A 27,332-nucleotide genomic window follows, 5' to 3' on the forward strand; every position below is an offset into this window, starting at 1 on the left:
CGCCGTTCCCGCCTCCGCCACCAGAGGGTCCGCTGCTGCTGCCGTCGTCTCCCGAGGGTCCGCTGCTGCTGCCGTCGTCTCCCGAGGATCCTGCTTCGCCTGGGGTTGCTAGGGATCCTGCTTCGCCTGGGGTCGCTACACTGTGGCCGGAGCCCCACGGAGGGGAGTTGCCGGCCATGAAGAGGGGGAGGGAGGTAAGGAGACCAGCTCGCCCAGCAGCACTTTCGCGGCAGGATAGTGTGTGGCCGGAGCCCCGGAAGAGGGAGCTGCCGGCCACGAAGAATTGGGTGGTGCCGGACGTCCCACCATGGCCACCCCCATGGACACTGTGCTTCCCCCTCTTCAGGGACTGAGACTGAGGGGGGAGGTGGCCATTTAGGCCATGTTGTGCTTGGCACAAGGGGGGGATATGTGACGGGGGACTGCCCCGTCTTTATGAACGTGGTTGGGACTGGCAGGGAGGGGGTTAAAATTCCTCCCTGCCAGGAAAACATGTGAGAATCCAGCCACAGGGGATAAAAGCCAGGGGAGAGGCCCTGGCTAGGAGAGAGAGTTCTGGAAGGAGAAGAAGAGTGTTTTTGTTTGTGCTGTGTTATTGAAATCCAGTGAAGGCAACGCCCAGCCTGGAAACCTTATTTTATAAGTTTTGTTTTGTGTTTTTGAAACCTTTTTGTTTGGCCCTTGTGCCTATTTATTTTGTATTTTTGTATATTAAAAGCTTTATTTTGAACTTTATACTGTCTCTGAGTCTCAACCTCTGCCAATCCTGTCACAAGCAGGAACAAGTTAAATTCTATAAAATGACTCCTTTTCCAGGGTACTATGTTGACTTTTATCTCAGTAGGTCAGAGACTTGCCCAGTCCTGTTGGGTGCGAGTCTGATGAAACATGTTAATAATAATAATAATAATAATAATAAAAACAGTAAGAATTAAAGTTATATGGAGGTAACTCATAAGAAGACACAGTTCCAACTGAAGCACAGAATAATTAAAACTCAGGTGGTCAGTTTGACAGTTTGCGGTTTTTAAATTTAATTTACTCTGGCAGATATGGACGGGGCTGTGCGTTTATGACTTTTCCTAAATGTATGTATTAATTATCCTGACAAAAGTATGAGACACTGGGTTGCAAAATAAGGGCGATATTATACCTTTATACCTAAAGCTACCAGATCGATCAAATTGACTGCTAAGTAGAAAACAATTGTTTTTTGCTTATACAGTACAGTATTCTATTTTATTATTTTGTATTTACCAGTCAGGACTGCTGGGTGATGTTCTGAACTGTAATTAGATCTGTCGATCAGTTTGCCCTTATATGGTGTCTTGTAACCTAAGCTGTCTTTTGTAATTCAATCAGCCTTTTGTGACTTGGGCGTCAACTGTCTGCCATGTGAGCCAGGTATCTTCTGTGATCTATTTAGATTCACACATTTTAGAGTTACCATCGGGACTGGTGAAAAAAAAAAAAAAAAAAAACTGAGACTGTGGAGTTTTAAAATACACCGAAGTATGGAGTTGACATTTTAGACCAGATGGCATGGAAATACTCAGTTATTCTTTACAAAGAACACATGGGCAAGAAGATACCGATGAGAAATTATACATTGCAGCTAGCCAAAGAACTTCACCAGAAACATTTTGAACAGAAGAGTGCAAAGTATACTCGCAGCTGAAGGTAGCAACCCCGGTGCCAGCCACAAGCGACGGCAATGCCAGGCTGCCAAATGCAATGGTAACAAGACTCTTGATAGCTGTGTTGTAGTGGATTATTTTCTTATAAGGTATTGCCTAAATGGCATTAAATAACTCAATAAGGCTAGACACAGCATTAACAGTACAAAGAGCTTATAGATGGAACAATGAGGGTAAGAACTAGCCCTACCTGGTATCTCTAGGATACTGGGAACTGAAATAAGATAGAAAGGGTAGTTTGTGTATGTTTATTTCTCTTTTATATTTTATATACTTTTAGAGGTATGACAGACATAAGTTTCCTTTTGGCACAGCGCCACATGTAACTGTTGAGAAGCTTCTAGAAAGTCTGCCTGAACTGCCCCCACCGGCAGGAGTAGCAACAACCAATCAGAGACTTATTATTAACCTCTCTACTCAGACGAACCAATGAGAATCTAAAGTAAACAACCCTTGTGGGTAACAAGGAGCAACCAGTAAACTAATTTTAGCTGTCATGTCTAGCGTGCACTTGTCTTATGACTGTTTGTATGATATATGGTGTCCACTTCCTTTTAAGTCTTATAACAAATCCTTATATGGTTACACTGTTTAATTTCCTTCTTGTATGATGTACCAGAAAACTATATAAGCTGCATTTAAAATTAGCTCGGTGTGTGTCTTTGCTGATTGCTAACAGAGTCCACGTTACTTTGTTGAGCACACCAGTTTGCAAACTTATTAAAACTATTGATTGAACTACAACGTCTCCTCATTGAGTCAACACGCAGGCTGGGATAGAGAACCAGGAAGGGTGACTCCTTACCAAACTTAGGTTCAAGGAGGAATTGAAAACTTCCATTACAGTGTCCAATGCACAAAGGCAGCGAGTGGAAAGTGCACTGCATATGTGGAGAAGCGACAAATTTTGTGGATTGTGATTGTGCAAACATTTAGGTTTGTGACTGTATATAAAAAACATTTATGTTCAAGTATTTTTTTTTTTTTATTTACATAGTTTTGATTGAGTATTTGCGCATTATGTCTGTATATAAACCCATTTACCCCTCTGCTCCCCCGCTTCCAGAGCCCGGTCCTTCTCCACCCTTGCCCCTCAGTGGTGGAATGACCTACCCACAGATATCATGACTGCTCAGTCCCTGACCACCTTCCGGCGCCTTCTCAGGACACACCTGTTCAGACAGCATCTGTAAACCTCACAACTCTTGACTATACTGGACTATATGGCACCCACTTGTACCAGTACTTGCATCAGCTTGTACTCGTACTGAACTGCTCTATACCTTGCTGTACTCTACTACTGCTCTTAATTATAACTACTTCCTGTATATTGTATTTATATTGATTTTATTGTACTTTACAACTGCTCTTATCTGTAATGTCATATTATGTATTTGTGATATTCCGAAATGTGATACTTTACAATGTGATATTTTATAATGTGATACTTTGTACTGTGATTTTGTAACAATTGTAAGTCACCCTGGATAAGGGGGTCTGCTAAGAAATAAATAATTACATTATTAAAAACTCAGTGAACATGTTAAAACTTCAATATAAAGCCATACAGATAAACAAAATAATGAAATGCATTAACAAGTTATAAATCAGTTCGTTTAATATTATAGGCATCTTTTTTTAGCGGTTGCCTCCGACGATGGTTCCAGTATTTGTAGCTGCACTGGGGTGTTTACCCTTCAACCTGTGTAGCTTTTTCTTATTCTTACCGTAACTGGTTGCAAGGACGACAGGGCTAGCCAGAGATTGGATAATGTTTGTTGGGTTGGTTTTTCTTGTGTACAGTTTCCTAGTAAATGATGACATTGTATTCTGGGAGATGTAATTGTCAATGGAAGTTTTAGGGGAGGCGGGAGGGGAGGCAGACAAGCTGTGCAGCAAAATTGCTATGCATCTTTTTATGCATTAAATTTAAATTTAGTGCGTATGCGTAAAAAAGGCAGGTACACAGCTTATCTGGACCGCTGAGGTTCATCATGGGGGTTGCTTGGGAGTTTTAAAAAAAAAAAATACAGAATGTGACGATTGAAACAGAAAATGATGCAATGTGAATCTAAAGATGACACTAATATTTAATATTTAATCTAGGATAACACTAATATTTAATACCCCTACCAATTGGCTCTTTGATTTCTTATGCAACAGGCACAGAGACATAAGAATACAGGCTTCCCAATACATGGAAGAGAGACTATGTTAACAGAAAATATTTTTAATGATTAACTTTTCAATTTGCAAGTCACTGTAAGACGTACTAAAGTTGTACTTTAAACCGTTTTGCATTTAAATATGACATCCTAAAGTTATCAAAAGCTTCAAGTTGTGTAACCTCGTAAACTGAGAAAGTTGCATAACGAGAAGGACCGACTGCATGCTTGCAGTTAATTCCTCAGCGATCATGAAAAAATACTAGGTTTTAAGTAAATGAATATGTTCACAATTTTTGCAATCCTTATTTTGTGAAGATTGTAATGTCATGTACAGTGCCCTCCATAAGTATTGGGACAGTGAAGTCAAAATTGCTATTTTTGCTGTACACTCAAGCAATATGGAAATACACTTAAAAGATGAATATGAGGCAAAAGTACAGAATGTCACTTTTTATTTCTGGTGGTTTCAAGACATACATGTTTTACCAACTAAGAATAACAGCACTTTTAGAGTTCCATTCCCCCCATTTTATGTGAGCATAAGTATTGGGACAATTCAACTTAAAGCAAATATAAGAAGTATAAAAGCTAGTATTTAGTCGCAAATCCCTTGCATGCAATAACAGCAGTGAGTCTGCGACCCATTGACATCACCAAACTCTGGTATCATCCTTTGAGATGCTTTGCTAAGCCTTTACTCAGCCATTTTCAGCTGTTGCTTGTTTTGGGGAGTTTCTGACTTCAGTCTCCTCTTCAGCAAGTGAAATGCATGTTCAATCGGATTTAAATCAGAAGATTGATTTGGCCAGTCTAAAACCTTCCACTTTTTTCCCCTGATGAACTCCTTGGTTGTGTTGGCAGTGTGTTTTGGTTCATTGTCCTGTTGCATTGTGAAGCGCCGCCCAATGAGTCTGGTGGCATTTTCTTGTACATTGGTAGCCAAGATGCTTCTGTACACTTCTGAAGTCATTCTGCTGCCACCATCATTCGTTACATCATCAATAAAGATGAGTGAGCCCGTTCCAGAGGCAGCCATGCATGCCCATGCCATGACACTACCTCCACCATGCTTCACAGATGAGGTGGTATGCTTTGGATCATCTGCAGTTACTTTTTTTCTCCACACTTTTGCCTTCCCATCACTTTGATAAAGGTTAATCTTCGTCTCATCTGTCCATAAAACTTTGTTCCAAAACTCTACTGGCTCATTTCTGTACTTTTTAGCAAATTCTAATCTGGCCTTTCTGTTTTTGGTGCTGATCAGAGGTTTGCATCTTGCAGTGTAGCCTTTGTAATTCTGCTACCGGAGTCGTCTGCGAACAGTAGATTGTGACACTTTCACCCCAGCATTCTGGAGGTTGTTGGTGATTTCACTGACACTTATTTTAGGGTTGTTTTTCAGAGCCCTGGTCATTTTTCTGTCATCAACTGCTGTTGTTTTCCTTGGCTGACCTGGTCGTTGCCAATTGCTGAAGACACCAGTGGTTTCTTTCTTTTTCAGGACATTCCAAACTGTTGATTTGGATATGCACAACTTTTGTGCTATGGTTCTAATTGAGTTCCTCTTTTCTTTTAGCACCCAAATCGCTTGCTTTTCTTTCATAGACAGCTCCCTAGTCTTCATGTTGGATTATGCCTACTGACACCAAAGGCAAAAGCAAAGGATAGAACTGAGACTACACATTCACAGCTCTTTTATGTGTGAACAATCAATGCAACTGGAAACACCTGATCAATTAGAAATACCTGTGAGACAAATGTCCCAATACTTATGCTCACATAAAATGGGGGGATGGAACTCTGAAAGTGCTGTTATTCTTAGTTGGTAAAACATATATGTGTTGAAACAGCCAGAAATAAAAGGTGACATTCTGTACTGTTGCCTCATATTCATCTTTTAATCGTATTTTCATATTGTTTGAGTTTACAGCAAAAATAGCAATTTTGACTTCACTGTCCCAATACTTATGGAGGGCACTGTATGTAGCTAACAGTGAAGACTGTGCTCAGAAGGTGGCTTAATACAAAATATTTCCAGTGTTTGACTAAAAGCATTAAAAGCTGTAAACACACACACACATATTAGGCACAACCAACAGGAGCTCAGATTGCTTAAGGAACCCAGACCTCTTAAAGGGCACCTGGTTGCACCACAGTCAATAATCCAAAACAAATTTCCACCCCTTGTTCCGTCAATGACCAATGGAACAATGGCAAGGCTCACAGTTGACTGCATTAGTGGAATACAGTAGTTGGAAGGAAATTAATGCCACGCTACCTCAAGTCTACATGCTTGACGTGAAGCAGCCGGAGAGTCTGGAGGTTGAGAGTGTGGAGATTGTTCCCGGACATGCAGAGTTTCTCCATGGCAGCGAGCATCTGGAGGACCACAGGGATCTCTGTGAACTCGTTGAAGGAAAGGCCAAGGTAACTCAGGTTCTGCAATTTCTCCAGCTCCATGGGGAGGGACTGTAGATAGTTGCCATCCAACAAAAAGGTTTGCAGGCTATAGACGACAAAAAAAAAAGAAAAATGGAGACACAAGTACAGTTATTTTCAACTGAAAAATAAGCCTAATTATGTGTTTGGAGATAATCATGTGTGTGATACGTTTTTATAGGTTTTCTCATTTGGATTTATATATTTTTTCTTCAAAAAGCATATAACTTCTAAACACCTTGTTGGATTTAAATTTTTGCAGGGGGGGGGGGGGGGGGGGGGGGTGAACAGTGATGGAAACAGTAACCATGGTAAAGGACACATTGCTGGAGAGAGAGTCGATTTTGTAAAATGTTCTTTTGATTTCCTGGACTTACTTGTGCATATTCCCTACAGCAGCATGCACTGTTGAGAGACAGTTACATGACAGGTTCACTTCTGTTAGTGTTGGAATATCACAGATGGCAAGAGGGAAGTCCCCTAAGTGATTATTGGACAGATTGAGACTCCTCAGCTTTGAGAACCTGCCAACAGGGAGAGAAAAAAGAAAAGTAAGCCAACTATTAAATGTAGAATAAAAAGGCGATAGCTGATGTTACAATCACATGCCAGTGTTCTGAATTGTAAAACTTTTAGAAGGTTACTATACACATATAACTAAATTAGCTCTTTAAAATGTACATTTGCCAAGGCTACCAGAGATGCCAACTTTTGAAAGGAGAAAATAGTAGCATGTGCCGAGTGAAGTAATTCTGTAATTGAATACAAGTCACGCATATACTTTGAATAAACAAAAGTTTATTCCTTGTAAGTTATCAAAGTGAGTTGCACAGTCAAGAAGGCCACCATGTGTACTATTATCACTCAGACACACCAAATTTCTGTTTCCAATTTTAACTGATATTAACTGATACCGTAAGCAATGTGCAAGATGACATTCTTGGATTGTTTTGAGGTAATCAGAATTCTGCACCGTGAGTTAACATTTAAAAAAAACATACACATTGTCAAAAAGGGACATTTATGACACCCTGCCAAAACCTAATGGTAAGATATAGATGAAATCTATTTAATAAAAACTGACACATAATCGGAGTAATATTATGAGCCTACTTAAACACTTCTAGGTCAGGCAAAACACATTTTTGAGCCATTTATTCTCAACAAGTTTCACAAACAGCTCTGCATGACCTCTGATAATGTCACATGATCATACCTCTCCACACTGACATACTTTATATAAAAAAAAAAAAAAAAGATTTTGCACTATCAATGCACTGATACCACTTTTGTGTTAATCCAATGTGTAAAACTCAAATTATTGTCATTTATCTTACCACCACCCCTAACTTTTTAAATATACATTTTAGGTAAGTCTCATGAAAAAAGGCCTCTATTTTTTTTTTTTTTTACCACATTGCCAACAACGTACCTGCCCTAGAAGGATGTATTATGACCTAGTCTGTCCCAAAAACATCACCAGATTTGGTACTCAGATGACAGTCTACTTGTTGGCCCCCACCTACTGTATTAGAGTCCCCCCAGCTTCCTGCTTTAGTGGAGCTGTGACACAAATGAATAACATCTGAAAGTGACCCACAAAGCGCAATATGGGACTACATACCTGCAGACCAACACAGTGAGCAGAGTTGTTCTATATAAGTTACTGTACCTTATGTTGAAGGAAGGAAATGAACATTGCTATTATTAGTTATTAGATGTTTAACATAAAACTTGCTTGTTTCATGTATCATTGCCAATGGAGGGCACCTTGAATGAAGTATGGAATCCCTTCACCACTTCTCAGCACGTGTTGTGGTTATTGTGGGCCGTAGCACAAGCTACAATTCACAGTCAAAACTGTGTCATCTTTATGGTGCTTACAAAGCTTCTTGAGAAACACTGAATGTAAAAAACAGACACCAAACTCTTTTGAAGTTCACTTTTTCATGACTCATCATCATGGTACTGTACTTTGATTGCAAAGAGCTCCAACGCTATCTGCTTGTGGTTTAGCAACGTCCGACCCTTGGACGTGTGCATGCTTGCAACCTTTCCTTTTTCAACTGAGGAACGACTCCCACACTATAAAAGTGGCAGGTAGTGTGAAATGGTTGGTTTTCAAAATCTACCAAAACACATAACTGAGAACTACAGTACAGAGCGCTGTCAAAGCGCAAGAACTACAGGCACAATTACAGACTTTTATTAAAAAAAAATGTACCCTAAACACCCCAAAAACAAAGTTGTATATTAAATGACTATCCCTCACTTACACACCACTGATAACTGTAATAACCTACTTTAGTTTCTAATAAGGAAATAACTCCCTGACTCCAATATAGGAGCTTTCCTCCAGTTCTTTCTGTTATTTTCAAGGAAAAAAAAATAACAAACTGACAGAAGTCTACCCAATTAGTTCACTCTGTACCCATGGGGTTTAAGTCTACTGATGGGACAACACCTTAACACACTGTGATGCTGTAGGGCTCAAGGTCTTCCCATAATACCATCAAACCTGGCACGCTTCAGAGAAGAATTCATCTCCTGAGCAAGGAAACGGAAACAAAAATCTCAAATTGAAGTATTGATTTCTGCAACCATTTAATTAATGAATAGACAACTCCTGGAACATTTCAATAGATGGTTTATTAAAAAAGGTCATCTGCTGAGCAAATTGTTTTCTGGAAAGTCTGCAGTGTGGCTGTCTTGCTTTACGTTTGCAGTTACATCCTTAAATTTAAAAGCATTATGCCGGACAGTGTATCGACCTCCGTTTAGACTGTACATCTAGGATAACCTTGGTAAAGTTTCCACAGGCCAGTGCATTAATGTCAAGGTTGCTGTTTTCCCTGAGAGCTCTTTTCAAGTGGGCTGTAATCCAGACTGGCAACAGAGATCCTTGAAAGCCGCATGCGACAACAGAAATGCAATAAATTGATATCAGCAGAAACTGCAGTCATATTACACTTTATGATCTTTTACAGTAATGTGAATGTTTAATTATTAATATATACAGAAACCTTATGCAAGCCCAACCTTCAAGGGCACAACACGAGTAAGACTTCCAAACCTTGCTTTTTGTTTCGTTTTCTATAAGAAATCTGTGAAATTAAAGCCCTTTTCACACTAGTGCTCCTACCCGGTTTTGGCTACCCGGGTCACAATCCTGCATAGTGTGAAACTACGTACCCCCAAGATGTGGGTTGACAAGCTTTGACCTGGGTCAAGCGAGACAAAATTCATGATGGGCGGTCGTAAGTGGACAAAGTAACAAACAGCCACGCCTGCGTGAAGAAACTTGCGAGACATTTCTGTTTATTCTGTTTAGTCATATTTCTGTTGATTGGGACACACCACGAGCCAGATTGATGCAGGGATGGCGTGGATCAATGAAGAAACATTTGCTCTAATCAACATTTGGGCCGACGATTCAATCCAGAAATGTTTGGATGGAAGTGTCCGTAACAAGAATGCCATCTTGAAAGCCTGAACAGATGAAAGGGTGGTCATGTGAACATTGCTGCTGCCGGGGCATTGCTACGCATGTTGTGTATTTGCTTCTGTCACCCAGGTCGACCCTGCTTCTTCAAAAAGCACTGTGAAATCACGTAGCCAACCTGCATGACACCGAGTCGTGACCTGGGTAGGGTCTGACTTAGGTACAGCACGCCAGTGTCAAATGAGCTTAAGCTAGTTTACCATTCAATAATCTGAACTGCAAAGGTAACTAATTTGTAGTTGGCAAACACAGTAACTTATCCTGACAGACTGTCTTATACAGTCAGAACACAGAGTCAGCAGCCTGTGTTACACACATTTGGAGAGAACATTACAGTTATTGCTGGCAGTCAGGTTTCTGGCTTACTGTAGTAACAGTATCAAATACTTTGTTACTGCATTGTTCTGCTTATTTCTACTTCATATTGCCTTAGATATAAATCACTTTAGATTGTAATTTTACTTCACTGAAACCTGTTAACAAAATGCTGGTGTAAGTGGATGAAATGCAACAACAATACAGCCTTAAATAACCATATGTCCAGATCTGCTTTTCTGTGAAGATCCATTTTAATTTGGATTCAGCTCGGCTTTACCAGTAAGCCTATTCCATTCCTAACAAGAGTGGCTGATAAGAGTACTCCCAGAGGAGGGTTTAGGTGAGAAGGTTATTGGATTTGGCCTTTATTGGAGAAAAAACAAAACAAAAAACAAACAGGATTTACTGAATGAAATTCATGGCAACTCCCAATAATGAAAACAGAATACCTCAGGATTTACAAAAATCCATGGTCCACTGTTCTGATACAAATACTATACCACCTTGATAAAGTGCTACTGGTTTCACTACTGAGTATTGTACATTTTAACAAACCATGTGTCTGTCAAGGCAGCGTGCATGAGTTTTTGAAGAAATGTAGGCCATATTTTGTTTTGTTTTCATGCTTTGCTTTGGTGCATTTTACTATCTTGATTCAAAGTAATGAATTAATACATTTGTGCGGACAGCGGTTTATATTGTTATTTTGTACAACATACTCACAGTTCTTTCCTATTTCTCATGTTTCCTTTTTAAGGAGGAGGTGTCTAATAATTAATTTGCTTATTGAGCTTTCCACCTAGCTTTGAACCAGTCTCTGCTCAAAAGAGTTTAGACCTAGTCCAGAAAATTACCATATACATTTTAAACATATATGCCAGGAGCAGTTGCTTTTCTTCCAGAATAAACTTCTTGAAATTAATTACTTCCTCAGTTTAATTACAGCTGATCTTAACATCAAAGCATTAATGCTGTTTTCATTGAAACAACCCAAAAGATGCATACGCCAATTAGATTACAAGACCAAACAAAGGCTAACAGCGCATTGCTTAATTAACCTCAGCGATGTAAAACCACCAACAAGAAAACACATGGAGCTGAAGTGGTTGTTGATTGCCAGGTACTGTATCAGGAAATTATGAGGATGTAGGGCACTGATGGCAAATGGAGCCAGATTTTCATGACACTTTTATATCTAAAGCATTCTCTCTCTGGTTTGTTTTTCTTCATTACTGTAACATTAAAACATGGCTTCAAGAAGAAATTCATGAGGAAAAAAGTACCGCTATTACTCATTTAATATGCGTCATGTGGTTTTGCCTACAAAGTTCCCTTTGAAATAGAGGTGCTGCAGACATAAATTTCTGGTTTCTCCTATTGCCAGAATTAGGTTACATCGTTGAAAGTGCTGTGTTTCTTTTTTTCTCCTTGTTTAAAAAGAACCGCCTATTCACAAATGAACTGGGCCAATATAAAATTTGAATGGTATAACTGTAAAAAAAATTAAAAAATAAAAAATAAAAATAACATGGTAAATTTAATATCACTTCATACAGTACATCATGCAAGTCATAAAATTAAGGCTTACTAAATGGAGAAATACTACTGTAAATTACATACATTACTGTTAAAGTTAAGTTAAAGACAGGCAGACACAAAATGATAAACAAAGTAATACATTTAAGCAAAATCAAGAACAACACAGAACAATACACACCGAAACACAAAGCAACCAATGGCAACTCTTTCAGAAGTCCACAATCCCAGGGCCATGCCTCCCTACTACAGCTTTGTCTCTGTTTCACCCTTAGTGAGGTTACTGTATCTTTCCTTGATTGTGATGTAATCTGACATTTTGTATTGAGTTTTTTTTCCCTAGACAACAACCAAATGTAGTCATTTTTTTGAGAAGATCTTACATTTTTATGAGAGAAATCAGCTTTACAAAAACTACCAAACCAATAACAGGTGGACCTCCATGATAATGTATGTATAGCAGCTGATCTAAATAACATCTTTTCTGTGCAATACAGCAGCTAATATAGTAAGTAGTTTGTACAACTAGCACAGAACTGTGCATGCATTAATTATATATCCTATATATATATAGTAAAACATAGGCCAGATTCAATAAATGCACTGCTTGTGGATTTCTTCGTCAATATACTATAACAGCTTTGATTGGGCTCTTTGTAAGACTTCAGACGGCAGATAAAACTCTTTCATGTTAATGCTTACTGTGAGTCACCATTTATAGCAATAATTCATTTGACATACTGTCATTCTACTGTACTGTATGTAATGTTAGGGGGAAAGACATTAAAAAGGACATCTCTATAAGACAGGAAATTTGTGTGACAGTCAAAAATACAATATTTTCTATGGACGGTAGTTCACATTTAATAGAACAACAGTACCATATATCTGCAGAAATTAACTTTTTGTCAAATTTAAACGTTTTCCTTGTGTATAGGCCCACTTATGCAGTGTTGCTAATTATAAGGTAATTCTTCCAATGTTGCGTCTTGTATTTACTGTGAGCACCATCTTTAAACAATATCATCTTTAAATATTTATCATATCTAGTAATGCACAAGAATATACTGGAATTATGTTGTTTAAAGATGACAAACACACATTACCTTAAAATTAGCAAAACTGAACAAGTGGCCTACACAGGATTTGATAGCCATGGACAGAATCAAAAGGTGGCATTTCTGCAAATCTACCTGTGCAAGGGCAGAGGCTCTGCACAACAGAATACATGTTTCTGTGGCTGGTGTCCATCTTGGCTCAGGAGTGGGGGAACAGCCTGGAGCCAAGATGGCCACCCATTGCGCCATCGCATGCTAATTAAGTTAAATTGGATCAGTGTGGCGTCTTAAGGGGAGATTTGATTGACTAACTGATCGGCTAGGAATGCAGTTCTGGATTGGCCAATCAATCAGACAATTGTCCAAATGAGAGACAACTCAATATAAAAGAACAAAAATATGCGTTCAGGGAGCAGAGAAGAAAGAGAACGGAGAAGGGCCGAGACCAGCAGGTTGTGCTTTCTGTCCTGTTACTTCTCCGAGATAGCCTTACCTTAGGTGCTGTTTTGTTTGTGAAGTGTTTGTTTAAACCTTTTGTTTTCTTAAGGAATTAATAAAAATGCACGAAAGTGCTGAACTGTTCTTTCTGTCACTAACCTTGACGGTAAACCTTGACTACCCTACCACACTACCCTACCACACTACCCTATGTTAGTGTAGTTCCATAGCAGAAACAACTTCCATAAATATGTTATTTAAATATTAAATTTTAGACCTTTGACCTTTAAAAGTAAGACACTTTGTGGGCTTCTTTAAAGCAAATGGGTAAAGCAATCAACTGTTAAACAACAACGTCAAAGCCTGACGACTTTTTTTTTTAATCGCCTTGGTCTTGCTGTAATCTTCCCCGCTCTGCTGTTTTCATTTTAACTACATTGCAGACAGCAGATTTTCAATCACAGTCAACAAAAAACAAACAACTGTAGCTACACTGCAAATTAGGGTCCACATTCATAAAAGCACTAAAATTAGAGTCACTGATTTGAACAAATGTTAATTATTCCCATACATAATGCCTGCAACTGATGGAAGACATAAAGCTAAATGAAATCATGAAATGTGTGCATGCTTAAAAAAAGGTAAGACTTTAAAAAAACATTTACTGAATAGACCCCTCCAATGTCAAAGCATGTGGTCTGTATCATTGATATGGCCAGAGGTTAAAACAATATGACAGTGAAAGGGTTAATCTTTACTGGAACCAATAATGGAACTAAGAAAAGAATCAAAATATATAGCTGTGTTCTAAACATTAGGAGAATAACAGAACAAACATGACCCGTTACAGAACCACCAAGTTAAATGACCTTAACATGGCTGCCACATTCAGTCAGAAGTCAATGTCTGGGTCATCAGCAATCCAACAATGTATTTTATATTTTCTTTTGTGGGCCAAATCTTTTTTGTGTTGTTTTTACTCTTTGAAACCATCAGTGGTTTTATTTCCGATTATAATACTGTGTTCTGTGTACTTTGGTTAGCAAAACATGGAGCTTAATTACTGTCTTTGAGTTCAATTCTTCAGAATGTCTTTTGAGAATGATTGTGTGTGTGTGTGACACCCTCCCCCCTTTCACATAGTTCATTTTAACTGGGGTAAACTGGAGTTCATCTGTTCTCCAGGATACAATTCCTGCAGAGAGCACTGTGCTAAATTTCTCCTTGTCGGAACGATCACAAGATTACTGTGAGGAACAGGATTACGCTATAAAAAAAATAAAAAAAAGTAATTAGAATGCTGTCTCTGGCCCCAATTTAAAGGATCTTATACAGATGATGACTTTCATATAATCCAAGTAAATGATTATTTTATTTTTAGTTTTTGTTTTTTAATTTCTTTTCTTTAGGGCCAGCCAAGTATGCATGAGGGTTCACACCATAGAAACTCCCTGTAAAAGCTTACAAAAAGAAGGGCTCTCTATTCAAGTCTAATACTAAACAGCACCCACATAAAATGACTCTACAATATATTAAACGTTCTTGTTTTCTTTATCAGATTTATTTTATAATGTTCCTAAAAGGTATATCATTTGATGGAAAAATCTACTATTCTCTACTATAAAAAATGACTAATAAATGTTTCAGATTGCATTCTCACATAATGATATAATATTGTAATGATATTTTTTACCCATACATTATTATACTTATTATATATTTTCTAAAATACCATACCTTGTTTTGGTCACTAAAAGCATTTTTTTCATGTATTTTCATTTTCCCGCTATTTTCTAAACAGTTATCGAAGAATTACTTTCCTTAGTTAGATCAAGCTCAGCAACTGCTTGTCAAAACGGCGTAATTTGGAACGGTATGATTCACCCGGCCATTCTCTCATTGGATTTGAATGAATAAGAGCTAGATTCCACAATGCGACCCAGTCAGAAGAATATTCACCCGGGACCACTGAATATTTAATGCTAGATATCTCAACGCTTGTTGTATAAATATATTTATATATAGCCCACGTATATACCCTCACCTTATGATATGATTAGATGTGTGAGCATCTCATGGACAATACATTACCCACCTGTTTTTGTGCCTCTTTGCTTAGTCTACACCAGTGGTTCTCAAACTTTTTTGTTCGCGGACTACCTGAATTTTCTAGGCGGACCACACACAGCATAGCTTAAAAATAAGCACATAAAAAATCACTATAATACTAAGAAAAACTGTAGACTTACCTTTCTTTGTTTTAATGCCATTGGTGGGCATATTTCTGTGAGCAAAGTTATTTTAAAATTGGAGTTTTAAAGAATGGTTCTAGTTTACTTTTCATTAACACGAATTTACAGAGAGGGGAAACAACCGGATTGTTTTATTTTTAAATTGATAATTGTAGCAAAAATGTATTTATGTTAATTAATAATCTGTGAACTTACACCCATGAGGTGCCAGCACAGTTGCAGCTACGAATCTCCAGCTATAATCTTTATTTAAAAAGCAGAATGTTTGGATGCTGCACGCTGATTGGCTGTTGAGGATTTTTTACCCTGCAGTTAAATAATACAATGCACGGCGGAATTTATTTTTGCCGAAGCACAGTTCAATTAATAAATTATCAATACACAACACATTAAACTCGCAATAAATATACACATTGTTGTGAGAGGTCTTTTAAAAGTTTTTTTTTTTTTAAATGAGTGACATTCCTTTCATCACATTTGATCTTTTGAGGAGGCATGACAGTGGACAAGTGCATAGAATTACAAGAAGCAAAACCTCCGTTGGGGAAAAAAACCCAAAAAAAAACAAAGATCTAACAAGTCAACAACTTTATATAATCGAAGAAAACAAAAATGCTTGGGCAGCTGGTGTTTTTATTGATTTGATTGGGCAGCTGGTGTTTTTATTAATTTGATTGGGCAGCTGTGTTTTGGGAAAAGTCGAAAATATACTATGAAGTGACACACTCTCTGGATTTCATCTGTAGCTGAAAACATCAGTTTGAGCTGTGCTTTGAGACCTCCTCTTCCAGGTGTGTGCACGAGCTGGCAGGGGAGGGAGTGGGAACTCACAAAGCAAAACAACAACTACACTGAGAATTTTTATCATTGGTTTAGTATTACTCAACCTTCTTGAATACATACAAAATATCTGTTTATAAACCCGTAACAGGCACAACATCTCAAAGCCTTTCATCTAAAATGTAACTGAAAACAAAGCAGACTAAGCAAAGTATACTTATAATACCTTGGGCTTTAACCGAGGCCAGTTCCCCAACCTGACACTCATTTTCTAAATACCACACTCAAGCTGAATTGTAAAACAATTTAGTACATTATATTAAGGGCTGCTTTCTAACATTAAGTACTGTTAAAAGTAATTACAGTTAACAATACCTTATTGAAACCGGCTCAAGCCTTTGTACTAGAACCTTAAAGCCTCTAAAGGTACTGTATTTGAAAGTCCTATAGACTCTGGTAGGATTTATGGATAAAGGCAAGGCATAATTAGGTTTGGGTCTGGACTGAAGTTGTACAGCTCACAGACTAAATAGAAAGGGCTGACTAGCAGACGCAGAAGCAAAACTTATGAAAGGAAAATTAAAACAGGACAAATTAAAAAAACATCCATTTTTCACTTTTTCAGTAGACCTCTGATTTTGATAAACTTTTGCACATATTATTTATTGTCTTTGGAAGAAATGGTTACACTGTGAATTTTAGGCCTGAGTGACCTCCCATTTTATGAGATACAGGTCATCAAAGCTTGACCTGATTTGGACGCCCACCCTACCTTTACATGGTCATAACTTCCTCCAGAATTGACATAGCTGGTGTTGGTGTTGTTTCAAAGCTCTCTATTCATTACATTTTGTAGACTTGGATTTTTATCAGTTTTTGATAGATTGTAGCCGAGACCCTTATCTACATTTCCTGCAAGTTTAATTTTGTGCCTGCCATTGGTTGAGGCACAGCACAGAGTTGAATGCAGAGTGTCAGGTCAATCTTCTAAGTGAAGTGATTACACACCTAATACAACTAAACTATTTATTTGCAATCAAGTATACTCTCCTCTCCTGTTAAATTGAAGCTGCAGTGAACTGGTGCAGCTGTAACAGTTATTAATATATTAATGAATTAACCAAGTTGCCCTATTTACACAATTGGCTAAAACAAACAAATACAGGTGGATTAAATATAAATCAATACTGAATTGTGCATGTTTAATTTTGTCTCCACCAGTGGTACTTCTGTCAGCGCATATTTGGTATTTTAAGTGATGCTTCTCCAGGAGCTGTAATTACCACTGTTCAAATCCAATGAATCACTGAGCCTGGAAAAGAAAATGTATTGTTAGAAGTGGTGGAAATGTCGATATTTCATTTTCAGGTCTCTGTCCTTATATTTCTGTCCTTATATTTCTAACACAATTCACCATTCACCTATGCTGAAGTTGCCCTTTTCCTTCGTAGCCATTCTGTCAAGGCTTTTGACGCTTTGGCATCTCCTTGTCTCTCAGGGTGTATGCCCTTCCTGTTGTAGTTGTTGGCTCCACTGATGTCACCACACCCCCCATGTCTACAATAAATTGATCTGGACAGCATGGGAAACAGAATGATCATGCTGGTCCATTCGGGTGCAAGAAGTTAATTTCAGTCTCCCGTTTCTTCTGATCAGTAGACACCACTAGCCCGAGCCACCAGTGACTGTCATACTGAACAGTAACATATCCTTTCACTTGGTCATTGGTCGGACATCCTCTTCAAATGCGATTGATTCTTCTCTTTGTTTTGTTGACTGGGGGAACTCTCATACAACGACTTTTGCTTTGGATATGGTTGAAAGAAATGGAGATGCAAATGGAGAGTTCTTACCTTGAAGAATCGTTGCTCCAGAAAATCTTGCTCAGCTTGCCATTGTGATATCGTGAAGTATTCTACTTCAAGAGCAGGAATGTTGTCTTTTGCAAACCTGTACAATTGGTGTGGAGTCTGGACTTGGCCATGGTTATGGACACTGCAAACTGGTTTTTGTTGCCATTCGTTTAATTGTTCCTCCTATACCATCACAGGGTCCTTTGCCATGAGATGTTGCAAAGAAGTTCCACTCTGCTTCCACGCAACAGTCTTCCAAGTGCTGGCAAATGTTGAGGACATTTTTACAGTTCTTATATTGCCCTGCACACCCGTCAGAGAAGTAATAGATTTTTTTTGGGCACCTCCCAAATTTGTTCTCCAAGAACCTCAAAAGATGCTTTTGAAAGCGATAAACAGCGACTGTGTCATGAGTCATGCATTCTGATATTGCAACATATGAGATGTGCTGAGAATTCCCATCTTTGTCTCGCCAATAGCAAACAAAAGAATGTATGGTTGCCTGAGAGTTGTTCCAATGGTGTGATTGTGCTTCATCTTGAATGATGAAAGTGAAGCTTTCTGCAAAATCACCAAGAACTAGGAATTCATTTTCTTGAAGGAGTTCATCTCTTAGCTGTTGATAATATGCAGTCTGCATCTTTGCGATGAAATCATGTCGACGAAGACGTTGAAAGTCTCTATGAACTGATCAACAGGTTCATTGATTTTCTTAAGGGTGAATCTGTCAGTTGTAGTTCACTTCCGATACTCCACTGCATCCACCAGGCTATCTTGAAAGAGCATTTGTAGATGACTCTTGAAATCTTCAAGTGATGGACACATTTCACACTTAAATGACCATCGACATTAGGTGGGGAACACATGAGATATGATAAGCAATGCCGATAGTGATTCAAAGGCACTTCTGTACTGGCACTCAGGTGTGGAAGCTTAGAACAAATGAACATCAGCTTTACATTCTGGTGTGTTGTGCAGAGACACACAGCATGTGTACCGCTACTGCCTGCCAATACAGTCCTTTGGTTTCAGCTCTGCAAATTTGGAGAAGCCAATCTTAATGTCAGGATGCAGTAATTTGAATAAACGATAGGCCTCTGAAAGATTGCAGAGAACAATCCATTTTTGTTGGTGCTCCCTCCTTCGCGACTTTATTGTAAACAGAACCATTTGAGCAATCTCCTCTGTTAGCGTTCTCCCCCCAATTTTTGGATTTGGATCAGATAGGCATCCCTTCTCTTCCTGTAAAGCCTTGGCTGTCCTGGCGGTAGGTAGCACCAAATTCAGCTGCAGTCCTCCGTATAGACCAAGACATTCGCACAGCTGTCAAAATATGAACTTACTTCGACTGATATTTGATTACAATTTTTCCTTCAGCTGGGCCATGATCTTCCACTTCTGTTTGTGGGAAAACCATTCTTAGCTTTCTCTTCATTGCTTCTCTGATCTTCTTTACCTTCTGAGCTGCATACCTTTCGCGACACTTTCCTTCTCTCCATTGGAGATTCTTGTATTGCCTCCAAGGCCTTGTTTATTTGTGAAATCTCATGTTCCTTTTCATCTTTGAAAAAATTGCTGTCAAATATCATAGCTACCAACATTTCATGTCAAGAATGTTAATAAATGTTTTTGGACAATGTTTTTAGACGATATAGTTGGGTTTTCTTGTTTTTCACTTTATAAAGGGCACATTTCAGTATTGATCTGTATTTAATTCATCTGTGCTACACTTTAGTCACATGTGCTAATAGGCCAAATTGGTTAACTAATTAACATGAATCTGTCACAGCTGCACCAGTTCACTACAGTTTCAATTTAACAGGTGCGTATACTCGATTACAACTAAATATTTTTGTTTAATTGTATTAGGTGTGTAATCGCTACACTTAGAAGATTCACCTGACACTCTGTATTCAACTCTGTGCTGTGCCTCAACCAACGGCAGGCACAAAATTAAACTTGCAGGAAATCTATCAAACGCTGACAAAAATCCAAGGTTACGCGATTTGACATAGGTGAGGTCAAAGGTCACAGAATCACACAACATTTTTTATCTTACACTTCACAGATTATGCTATTTGAGAGCTTTAAAACAACACCAAATCTACCTTTCTGTGTCGAATATGGAGGAAGTTATGACCATGGAAAGGTTGGATGAGGAGGTCCAAAATGGGTTAACTTGGATGAGCTGTATCTCATGAACGGGATGTCACTCAGGCATAAAATTTACACTGCAACCACTTCTCCGAAAGGCAAACATGCATGGGAATTATTTTTATCACAAATCAAAAGAGGTCAGTTTTTTTGGTGATTGATTTCATATGGAATGACCCAGAATTAATTTAGAGAGAGCAAAGTAATTTTTTTGCTCGGATCCTGCACTTGAATAAAGGGGGATTGAAAGGTGATGAAGCAGTTTTTGATTATTGATTGGTGCTCCAGGACATTTTTATTCATGAGCTTTCTATTATAAAAAGAGACGCTCTAATTCGATAATTCCGAAGTAAAAGTTGAATTTCGAGTAATTACTTTCCCCAACACTGGCCAGCTGGCATCTACTACTGACTCATGCCATATTTAAAGCATTTAATTTCCTGTCCTCAAGGTCAGCTCCAGTATCTGTCTTAACTTCCATGTCCAAGCCTCTCACTTGTTAACCACAGGAATGAGTGTGACACAGACAGGCATTGGGTACCAGGGGCCCGTTTCATAAAAGTCCAGTGATTGCGATGTGGTTGCGATGAGGTTTGCGAGGACGCAGAGGTCCATAAAGCACTTCACAAGTGTCGTTCATTCCATACGCTTTTTTTGCGATCTGCGCTCAAAAAATTAGTAACTCTGTATTCCACTTTAAAGCCCAGTGACCGATTACGTAATTACACAATGGCAGGGGTGCAAAGGAAAACATTTTTTTTTCAAAGAAGAAATTGATACAATTATAGAAATGGTTGGCCAACACAAATCTGTTCTATTTGGCAAGTTGTCTGGAAGTTTAACAAGGACAAGAAAAAAAAAGTGGCACATAATCACGTCTGCAGTAAATGCTCTAGGGGTGGAGCAGAGAACGATACTTGAAATAAGAAAAAAACTGATAGATCTAGAAGCAGAACAAAATTAAAAGAAGGGAAAAGAAGAAGGGAGATGAAAAAGACCTCAAATGAGGAGGAAACATTTTTAATGAAATATAATTGGTGAAGTAGCTGTTGCTGGTATTGAGAGCAAAAAATGAAAAGCAGATACAAGCTCTTCCTGCTGCCTTTAACCCAACGTAAGTAAACACGTCTTTTGTTATACATCTAAGTAAACAATAATGAAAATAGTAAATAGTGTGGCAGACGAGGGGGAGTAGAGAAATGTTGTCCAGGAGGGGCTAAAAGACTGCATCTCCCAGAATGCCACGGGAGTGAACCAGGAGGAGTTTCACATGGCTCTAACGTGATTAGCAACACCTGCCTGTAATCAACAGACAGGTAGAAAAAAGCAGATCAGAGATGTTTAGAGGGGCTGTCTGCGTGAAAGCCGAAGTCCTGTGTGGGCTACTGAAGGTGCTGTGTGAACCTTTATATTATTGAATTTGTAAAAAACTGTATTTTGCAACCGGTAAACGGCTTAGCTGTCCGGTTTTATAGTTTAAGATTTCTTTAAAAAGGTTAGTTTAGCACTCATTGATGCAGTTAGGTTTTTGATTTTGTTTATTTTCATTTCTGTAAATAATAAAAGCGGACGTTAGTGCTTTAAACCTGCAGTTTGTGTGTCTGGGTCTGTATTTAAAAGGGCAAAAACAAGCTTCAGCCGTAAAGGCTTTGTTACAATAGTTATAAGTTACACAACTTGTTAATAAAATGTATTATTATTATTATCATCATCATCATCTTACCCACTGTCTCCCAATATCTCCACTGGCAAAGCGATTGGCAAATATCACAATTTGCTCAAATTAAACTGCCGTTTGTACTCCCAGGATATCGAATGACAGCATCTAACACATTTGGCATTTTGGCATTGACATTTTGGCATATGAGATGGCTTGAACATTCACGGAATTAAAACCTTTCCTGCATATACAGGTGCTCATTCACAGCAGGGGACAAAATTAGTATTTGAGATCCATCTATAGCAAATTTCTTGATCTAATAAAAATTGCATAGATTACAATAATGCAGCACATGTAAAATTATTTGAATTGTGATCTTATTTTAATTACAGGGGCGCGGTAGCATCACTATAAGGTTAAAATGAGCTTCCCATATTAAACCCTTTTTTGCACAGCTCAAAAAGGGGGTTAACATTAATGGCTGAAATTCGCGTCAGATTGGCAGGCGCAATTTTTCCCCCAAATGACGTGTAGTTCTGTTTGGTAGTTTTTTGTTTTTTGACACGTCGAAAAAATAGTATTTTCCCCATAGAGTAACATTACAAAAAAAATCACCCTCGTGGTTCTCTAAAACTACCAGGTTAATTAAAATGAAAGTTACCAGACAGGTAGATCCTATTTGTGTGATGTGCCTTTTGCTATTTTCATTTTAAGATTTTAACCCGTTTTCTTAAACTTTTTAAAAAGATGCACAAAGACTTAAAATCGGATGCGTAACAGTTCTTTGATAAAGGACCAGTGTAGTTCATCACTTTTTCGATGCTAAGACTACATTTCCCATAATTCTTGTGAACCTTGCGCATGCGTGTAGAGCAGTTTTCAACCTGAAAAGTCCATTAACACCGCCATCTTGTCCGAGACTAGGCATACATCATGAAACGTTCAAGTCCCGCTTGGGGCTAACTGTGGTTGCAAAGGTTTTAAAATCTAGTGCCCGGCTTGTCTGTGAGAAGGCCTCTCAAGATATCTGTTAGACTGTACTGACTGGTGTCACAGGAAATAAACAGACATTGCGCCATGTTTTTTTTTTTAAATGTATGTTTTAAAGTTTTTAATGTTGAAATATTCTTTATTAAAAGTTACAAGAGGTTAATAAAAAAAAGTTCTAATAATGTACACTACATACATAAAATCAGAACTTTTTAATAATACAGTGCTCCCCCTTTATAAGACGGCCCTTTATACTGCTTTATAAGGCGGTATGGTAATGGCTCCCCATAATGCCATTACACTAACACTAGTAGTCTTGTTATAAGGCGGAACACAAAAGGCACGGTCTGTTAACTATGGCTCCCGACTACAGCGTTATAAAGGGGGAGGACTGTAACAATTTTATAAAAATTAAGTAATATAATAAAAGAAATATACTATTTATTTTATTGTCTATTATTACCACCATGTAATCACAGTAGTTAGCCTACATACTACCTCATTTACAGAGACATGGTAAACTCACACACAGAGTTTAGAAGAATAACCTAGTAGCAGTACAGCAACACAGAGGTGAAAGCACACAAAAGTATGATACTGTAATATTATTTGTCATTGTACATAAACAAATGTATTTCATTAGAGGACAGAAATAAATGTTGAAAAGTACAAAGCCTACTTATATAAGTATACTTTTTATCCTAGAACAGAGTTTGAATTAATTATAAGTGTTGTAGTTTGAACAGGAAAAAAATCTGCAAGTCTATACTAAAGATGATCTCTTAATACTCTGTACTTTAAAAGGTACAGTTATCAACACGTAATGAAATAGGCCTACTTCTGTGTATGTACCATGAAAAATAATATTACAGTACCATACTTTGTGTGTCGTCACCCATTTAGAAAATGCAGTAGTGAAGTGAACAAAAAAAAAATCCCAGTTTTTCAATCTGGAAATCTGGTAACCTGAAATGTAGCCTATAGGCCTAATGATACAGTAATGTAAACATAGTAGGATTTAAGTGTTGTATGCATTGTAATGCACTTTGATAAAAGCGCTATATAAAAACTAAAATACATAAATAAATCTGTGTTGTAATTTATATATGTGTGATCTGCACTTTAAAATATATTTCTAATAAGACGTGCTCTGTGTGCTATGAACGGTTTAAACAACTTATTTTGGGTAGCGAGTTGCTTTTTTAAAATAGTGTTTGTGCTATAAATATATTGATTATGAATTGTATATAAGAACATAAGAAGAAGAAGAACATAAGAACGTTTACAAACGAGAGGAGGTCATTCAGCCCATCTTGCTTGTTTGGTTGTTAGTAGCTTATTGATCCCAGAATCTCATCAAGCAGCTTCTTGAAGGATCCCAGGGTGTCAGCTTCAACAACATTACTGGGGAGTTGGTTCCAGACCCTCACAATTCTCTGTGTAAAAAAGTGCCTCCTATTTTCTGTTCTGAATGCCCCTTTATCTAATCTCCATTTGTGACCCCTGGTCCTTGTTTCTTGTTTCAGGTCAAAGAAGTCCCCTGGGTTGACATTGCCTATACCTTTTAGGATTTTGAATGTTTGAATCAGATCACCGCGTAGTCTTCTTTGTTCAAGACTGAATAGATTCAATTATTTTAGCCTGTCTGCATAGAACATGCCTTTTAAACCCGGGATAATTCTGGTTGCTCTTCTTTGCACTCTTTCTAGAGCAGCAATATCCTTTTTGTAACAAGGTGACCAGAACTGGACACAATATTCTAGGTGAGGTCTTACTAATGCATTGTAAAGCTTTAACATTACGTCCCTTGATTTAAATTCAACACTTCTCACAATATATCCGAGCATCTTGTTGGCCTTTTTTATAGCTTCCCCACATTGTCTCGATGAAGACAATTCTGAGTCAACATAAACTCCTAGGTCTTTTTCATAGATTCCTTCTTCAATTTCACTATCTCCCATATGATATTTATAATGCACATTTTTATTGTCTGTGTGCAGTACCTTACACTTTTCTCTATTAAATGTCATTTGCCATGTGTCTGCCCAGTTCTGAATGCTGTCTAGATCATTTTGAATGACCTTTGCTGCTGAAACAGTGTTTGCCACTCCTCCTATTCTTGTGTTGTCTGCAAATTTAACAAGTTTGCTTACTATACCAGAATCTAAACCATTAATGTAGATTAGGAATAGCAGAGGACCTAATACTAATACTGATCCCTCTGTGTTGTTATTTATATCACTTGTAACCTTGCCACTTAAAATCCATTCCATTGCAGGACTTAAGTTTCAACCAGACATGTCCTAAAAGGTCAATTAAATAAGGACAACTCTGGTTGAAACAAAGTCGTGCAATGTATAACATGCTCTACAAAATTATTACATTACATTATATATATATATATATATATATATATATATATATATATATATATATATATATATATATATATATATATATAATAAAATATATACAGCCTGTTGAATAAATTTCTTCAAAATATATGTTGCCAGAAATGCATTAGTTATTTGATATGTATCATTAGTTTTGATTTCCTATGTTCTTTTTATGACAGATAAATTATTCTTGAATACTAACATTTTTCTACTTTCAGTTTACAAAAACACTCAGGGGTAGCCAATCTTGGCACTTGCAATCCATTCCACAGCAGGACTTTGTTTCAACCTGACCTGTCATTTAAATAAGGAAGGTTAACTGAAAGCTTAACCTTTTTTAATGTATTTATTTTTTTATTTTTTTAACAAAAAAAAAAAAACCTAAGAAAATTAATTGCCAAAACTGCGTTAAAGTATAGTTAAGGTTACTCAACCTTAACTCTGCACCATTATGTGTATGTATGACATTATTATCCAATTATTATGGATGAAAGGTGAAAGAAAGAGAAAAATAGGTATCAACTGTGAAGCATGATTTAAAAATAAACATTACAAAATACTACTTCCATAAAAAACAGCAAATGGTATGATCTCAACAAATGTATTTATATAATTAGCATACTAAATCTATTGTCATTACAAGTGTTCCACCAATTACTTTTGGACATAAAAGAAACAACATCCCAGTAAATGGAATTATAACATAAAACATTTGCAAACTTTTAACTTTGAAAACACAAATTATTTTTTAAAGATTAGCAAAGATAAAATAGTCTTAAAAAAAAGATACAGTATTATTTAGCCATACAAACGTATACTGCACTCGGATAAACAAAGAAAGAAGCTATTAGATATAACAGACAGTTTAATGTAAAGAAATGATAAATAATGATATACCATATAAAGCGACTGAAGTATTGTACCTTCTGTTACTTATGTGAGACATTAAATATTGATTAAATGTCTGTACACTGTATTTCAACCGCGGTTACATTTCTATACTGAGTGGTAGGACAAAGATGGAACCTCCCTCCCCAATTTTTTTTATTTATTTTTCCTATGGCCAGTCTTGGGGAACATTTGTCATGTGATTAATTATGTGATGTCATACATATGCAAAATGGTGCAGAGTTAATTTTGCGTGTCACAATTTTTTGTCACAAATCGCTTTTATGAAATGGGCCCCAGAACACCAAGTCAAAACTTTTCTTCAGTGTGGGTATTTGAACAAACTCCACATCTCCAACTGAAATAAAAGAAAATGAAATAAAAAAAGCCTTGGATATCACTCTTTAAAAACAGGTATAGCTCTCTTCCATTTCTTGTATGCAACGCTGCATTAAGGAAGAGCTCAGACACGCACAATGCAGGCCTTGTCCACCTTGTCACATCTACCCATAGAGTGAAATGCAAAAAAAAAAAAAAAGAAAATTGTTATATGTGGACGGGAGTGTCTAGAGAGATGTGAGGTAGAAGTTTCTCCAGTTTTTGATAACGGGTAAAAGATTACCTGGCGCAGAAGAAAAATCAAGCGACTGAAAGTGTTTATGCCGCTTCAGAATGCAAATTATTTCTATATCATAGTACACATTTGACCTGAGGTTTCTCTTACCGATTTGTGAAAATGTAAAACTAGACCCACAGCTTTGATTGTTTAGAGATAGGCGATTATAAAATATGCTACTAGGCGGCTTAACTACTTTAAAATGACAGAACTGGACAATGTTTTCAGCTGCAAGCTTTATGAGATGGTACATCAGAATATAGTACTCACTTGACACTTTTTAGACATTAAATAATTTCCTATAGGTAACAAGCGATCTAATTAATCTAGGGAATTACTGCTCTAACTGATTGTCACAAAGACGGCCAGAGTGGGTGGCGTCAGACCAGAGAGGAATATACAGACAGAGACGGTGGTTGTGATGATGAGCTGAGTGCAATGGCTGCACTCAGCGTTTATTAACAAAATAAAAAGGTTTAACAGTACAAAAACACAGGACACGGCACTGGTAGCCAAAAGAAACATATAAACAAAACGGACTAAACACTTAACAAACGGTGCACGGAGACAAACAAACACGGTGAGTA

The 27,332-nt window shown here is 37.6% G+C and overlaps 1 protein-coding gene across 1 annotated transcript in view; it reads right to left on the reverse strand.

Annotated features, from left to right (window-relative positions):
* Positions 1 to 27,332, reverse strand: part of LOC117400369 (PH domain leucine-rich repeat-containing protein phosphatase 1-like) — a 143,358-nt gene that overhangs the window by 36,325 nt on the left and 79,701 nt on the right. Inside the window, exons 5-6 of the mRNA XM_034000224.3 lie at positions 6,682 to 6,828; positions 6,144 to 6,371 (exon numbers count right to left, since the gene is read on the reverse strand). Of these exons, the coding sequence (XP_033856115.3) occupies positions 6,144 to 6,371; positions 6,682 to 6,828 (375 nt within the window). The remainder of the gene's footprint in view (positions 1 to 6,143; positions 6,372 to 6,681; positions 6,829 to 27,332) is intronic.

The sequence above is a fragment of the Acipenser ruthenus genome, chromosome 4 (assembly GCF_902713425.1).
Source record: "Acipenser ruthenus chromosome 4, fAciRut3.2 maternal haplotype, whole genome shotgun sequence".
Lineage (NCBI taxonomy): Eukaryota > Metazoa > Chordata > Actinopteri > Acipenseriformes > Acipenseridae > Acipenser > Acipenser ruthenus.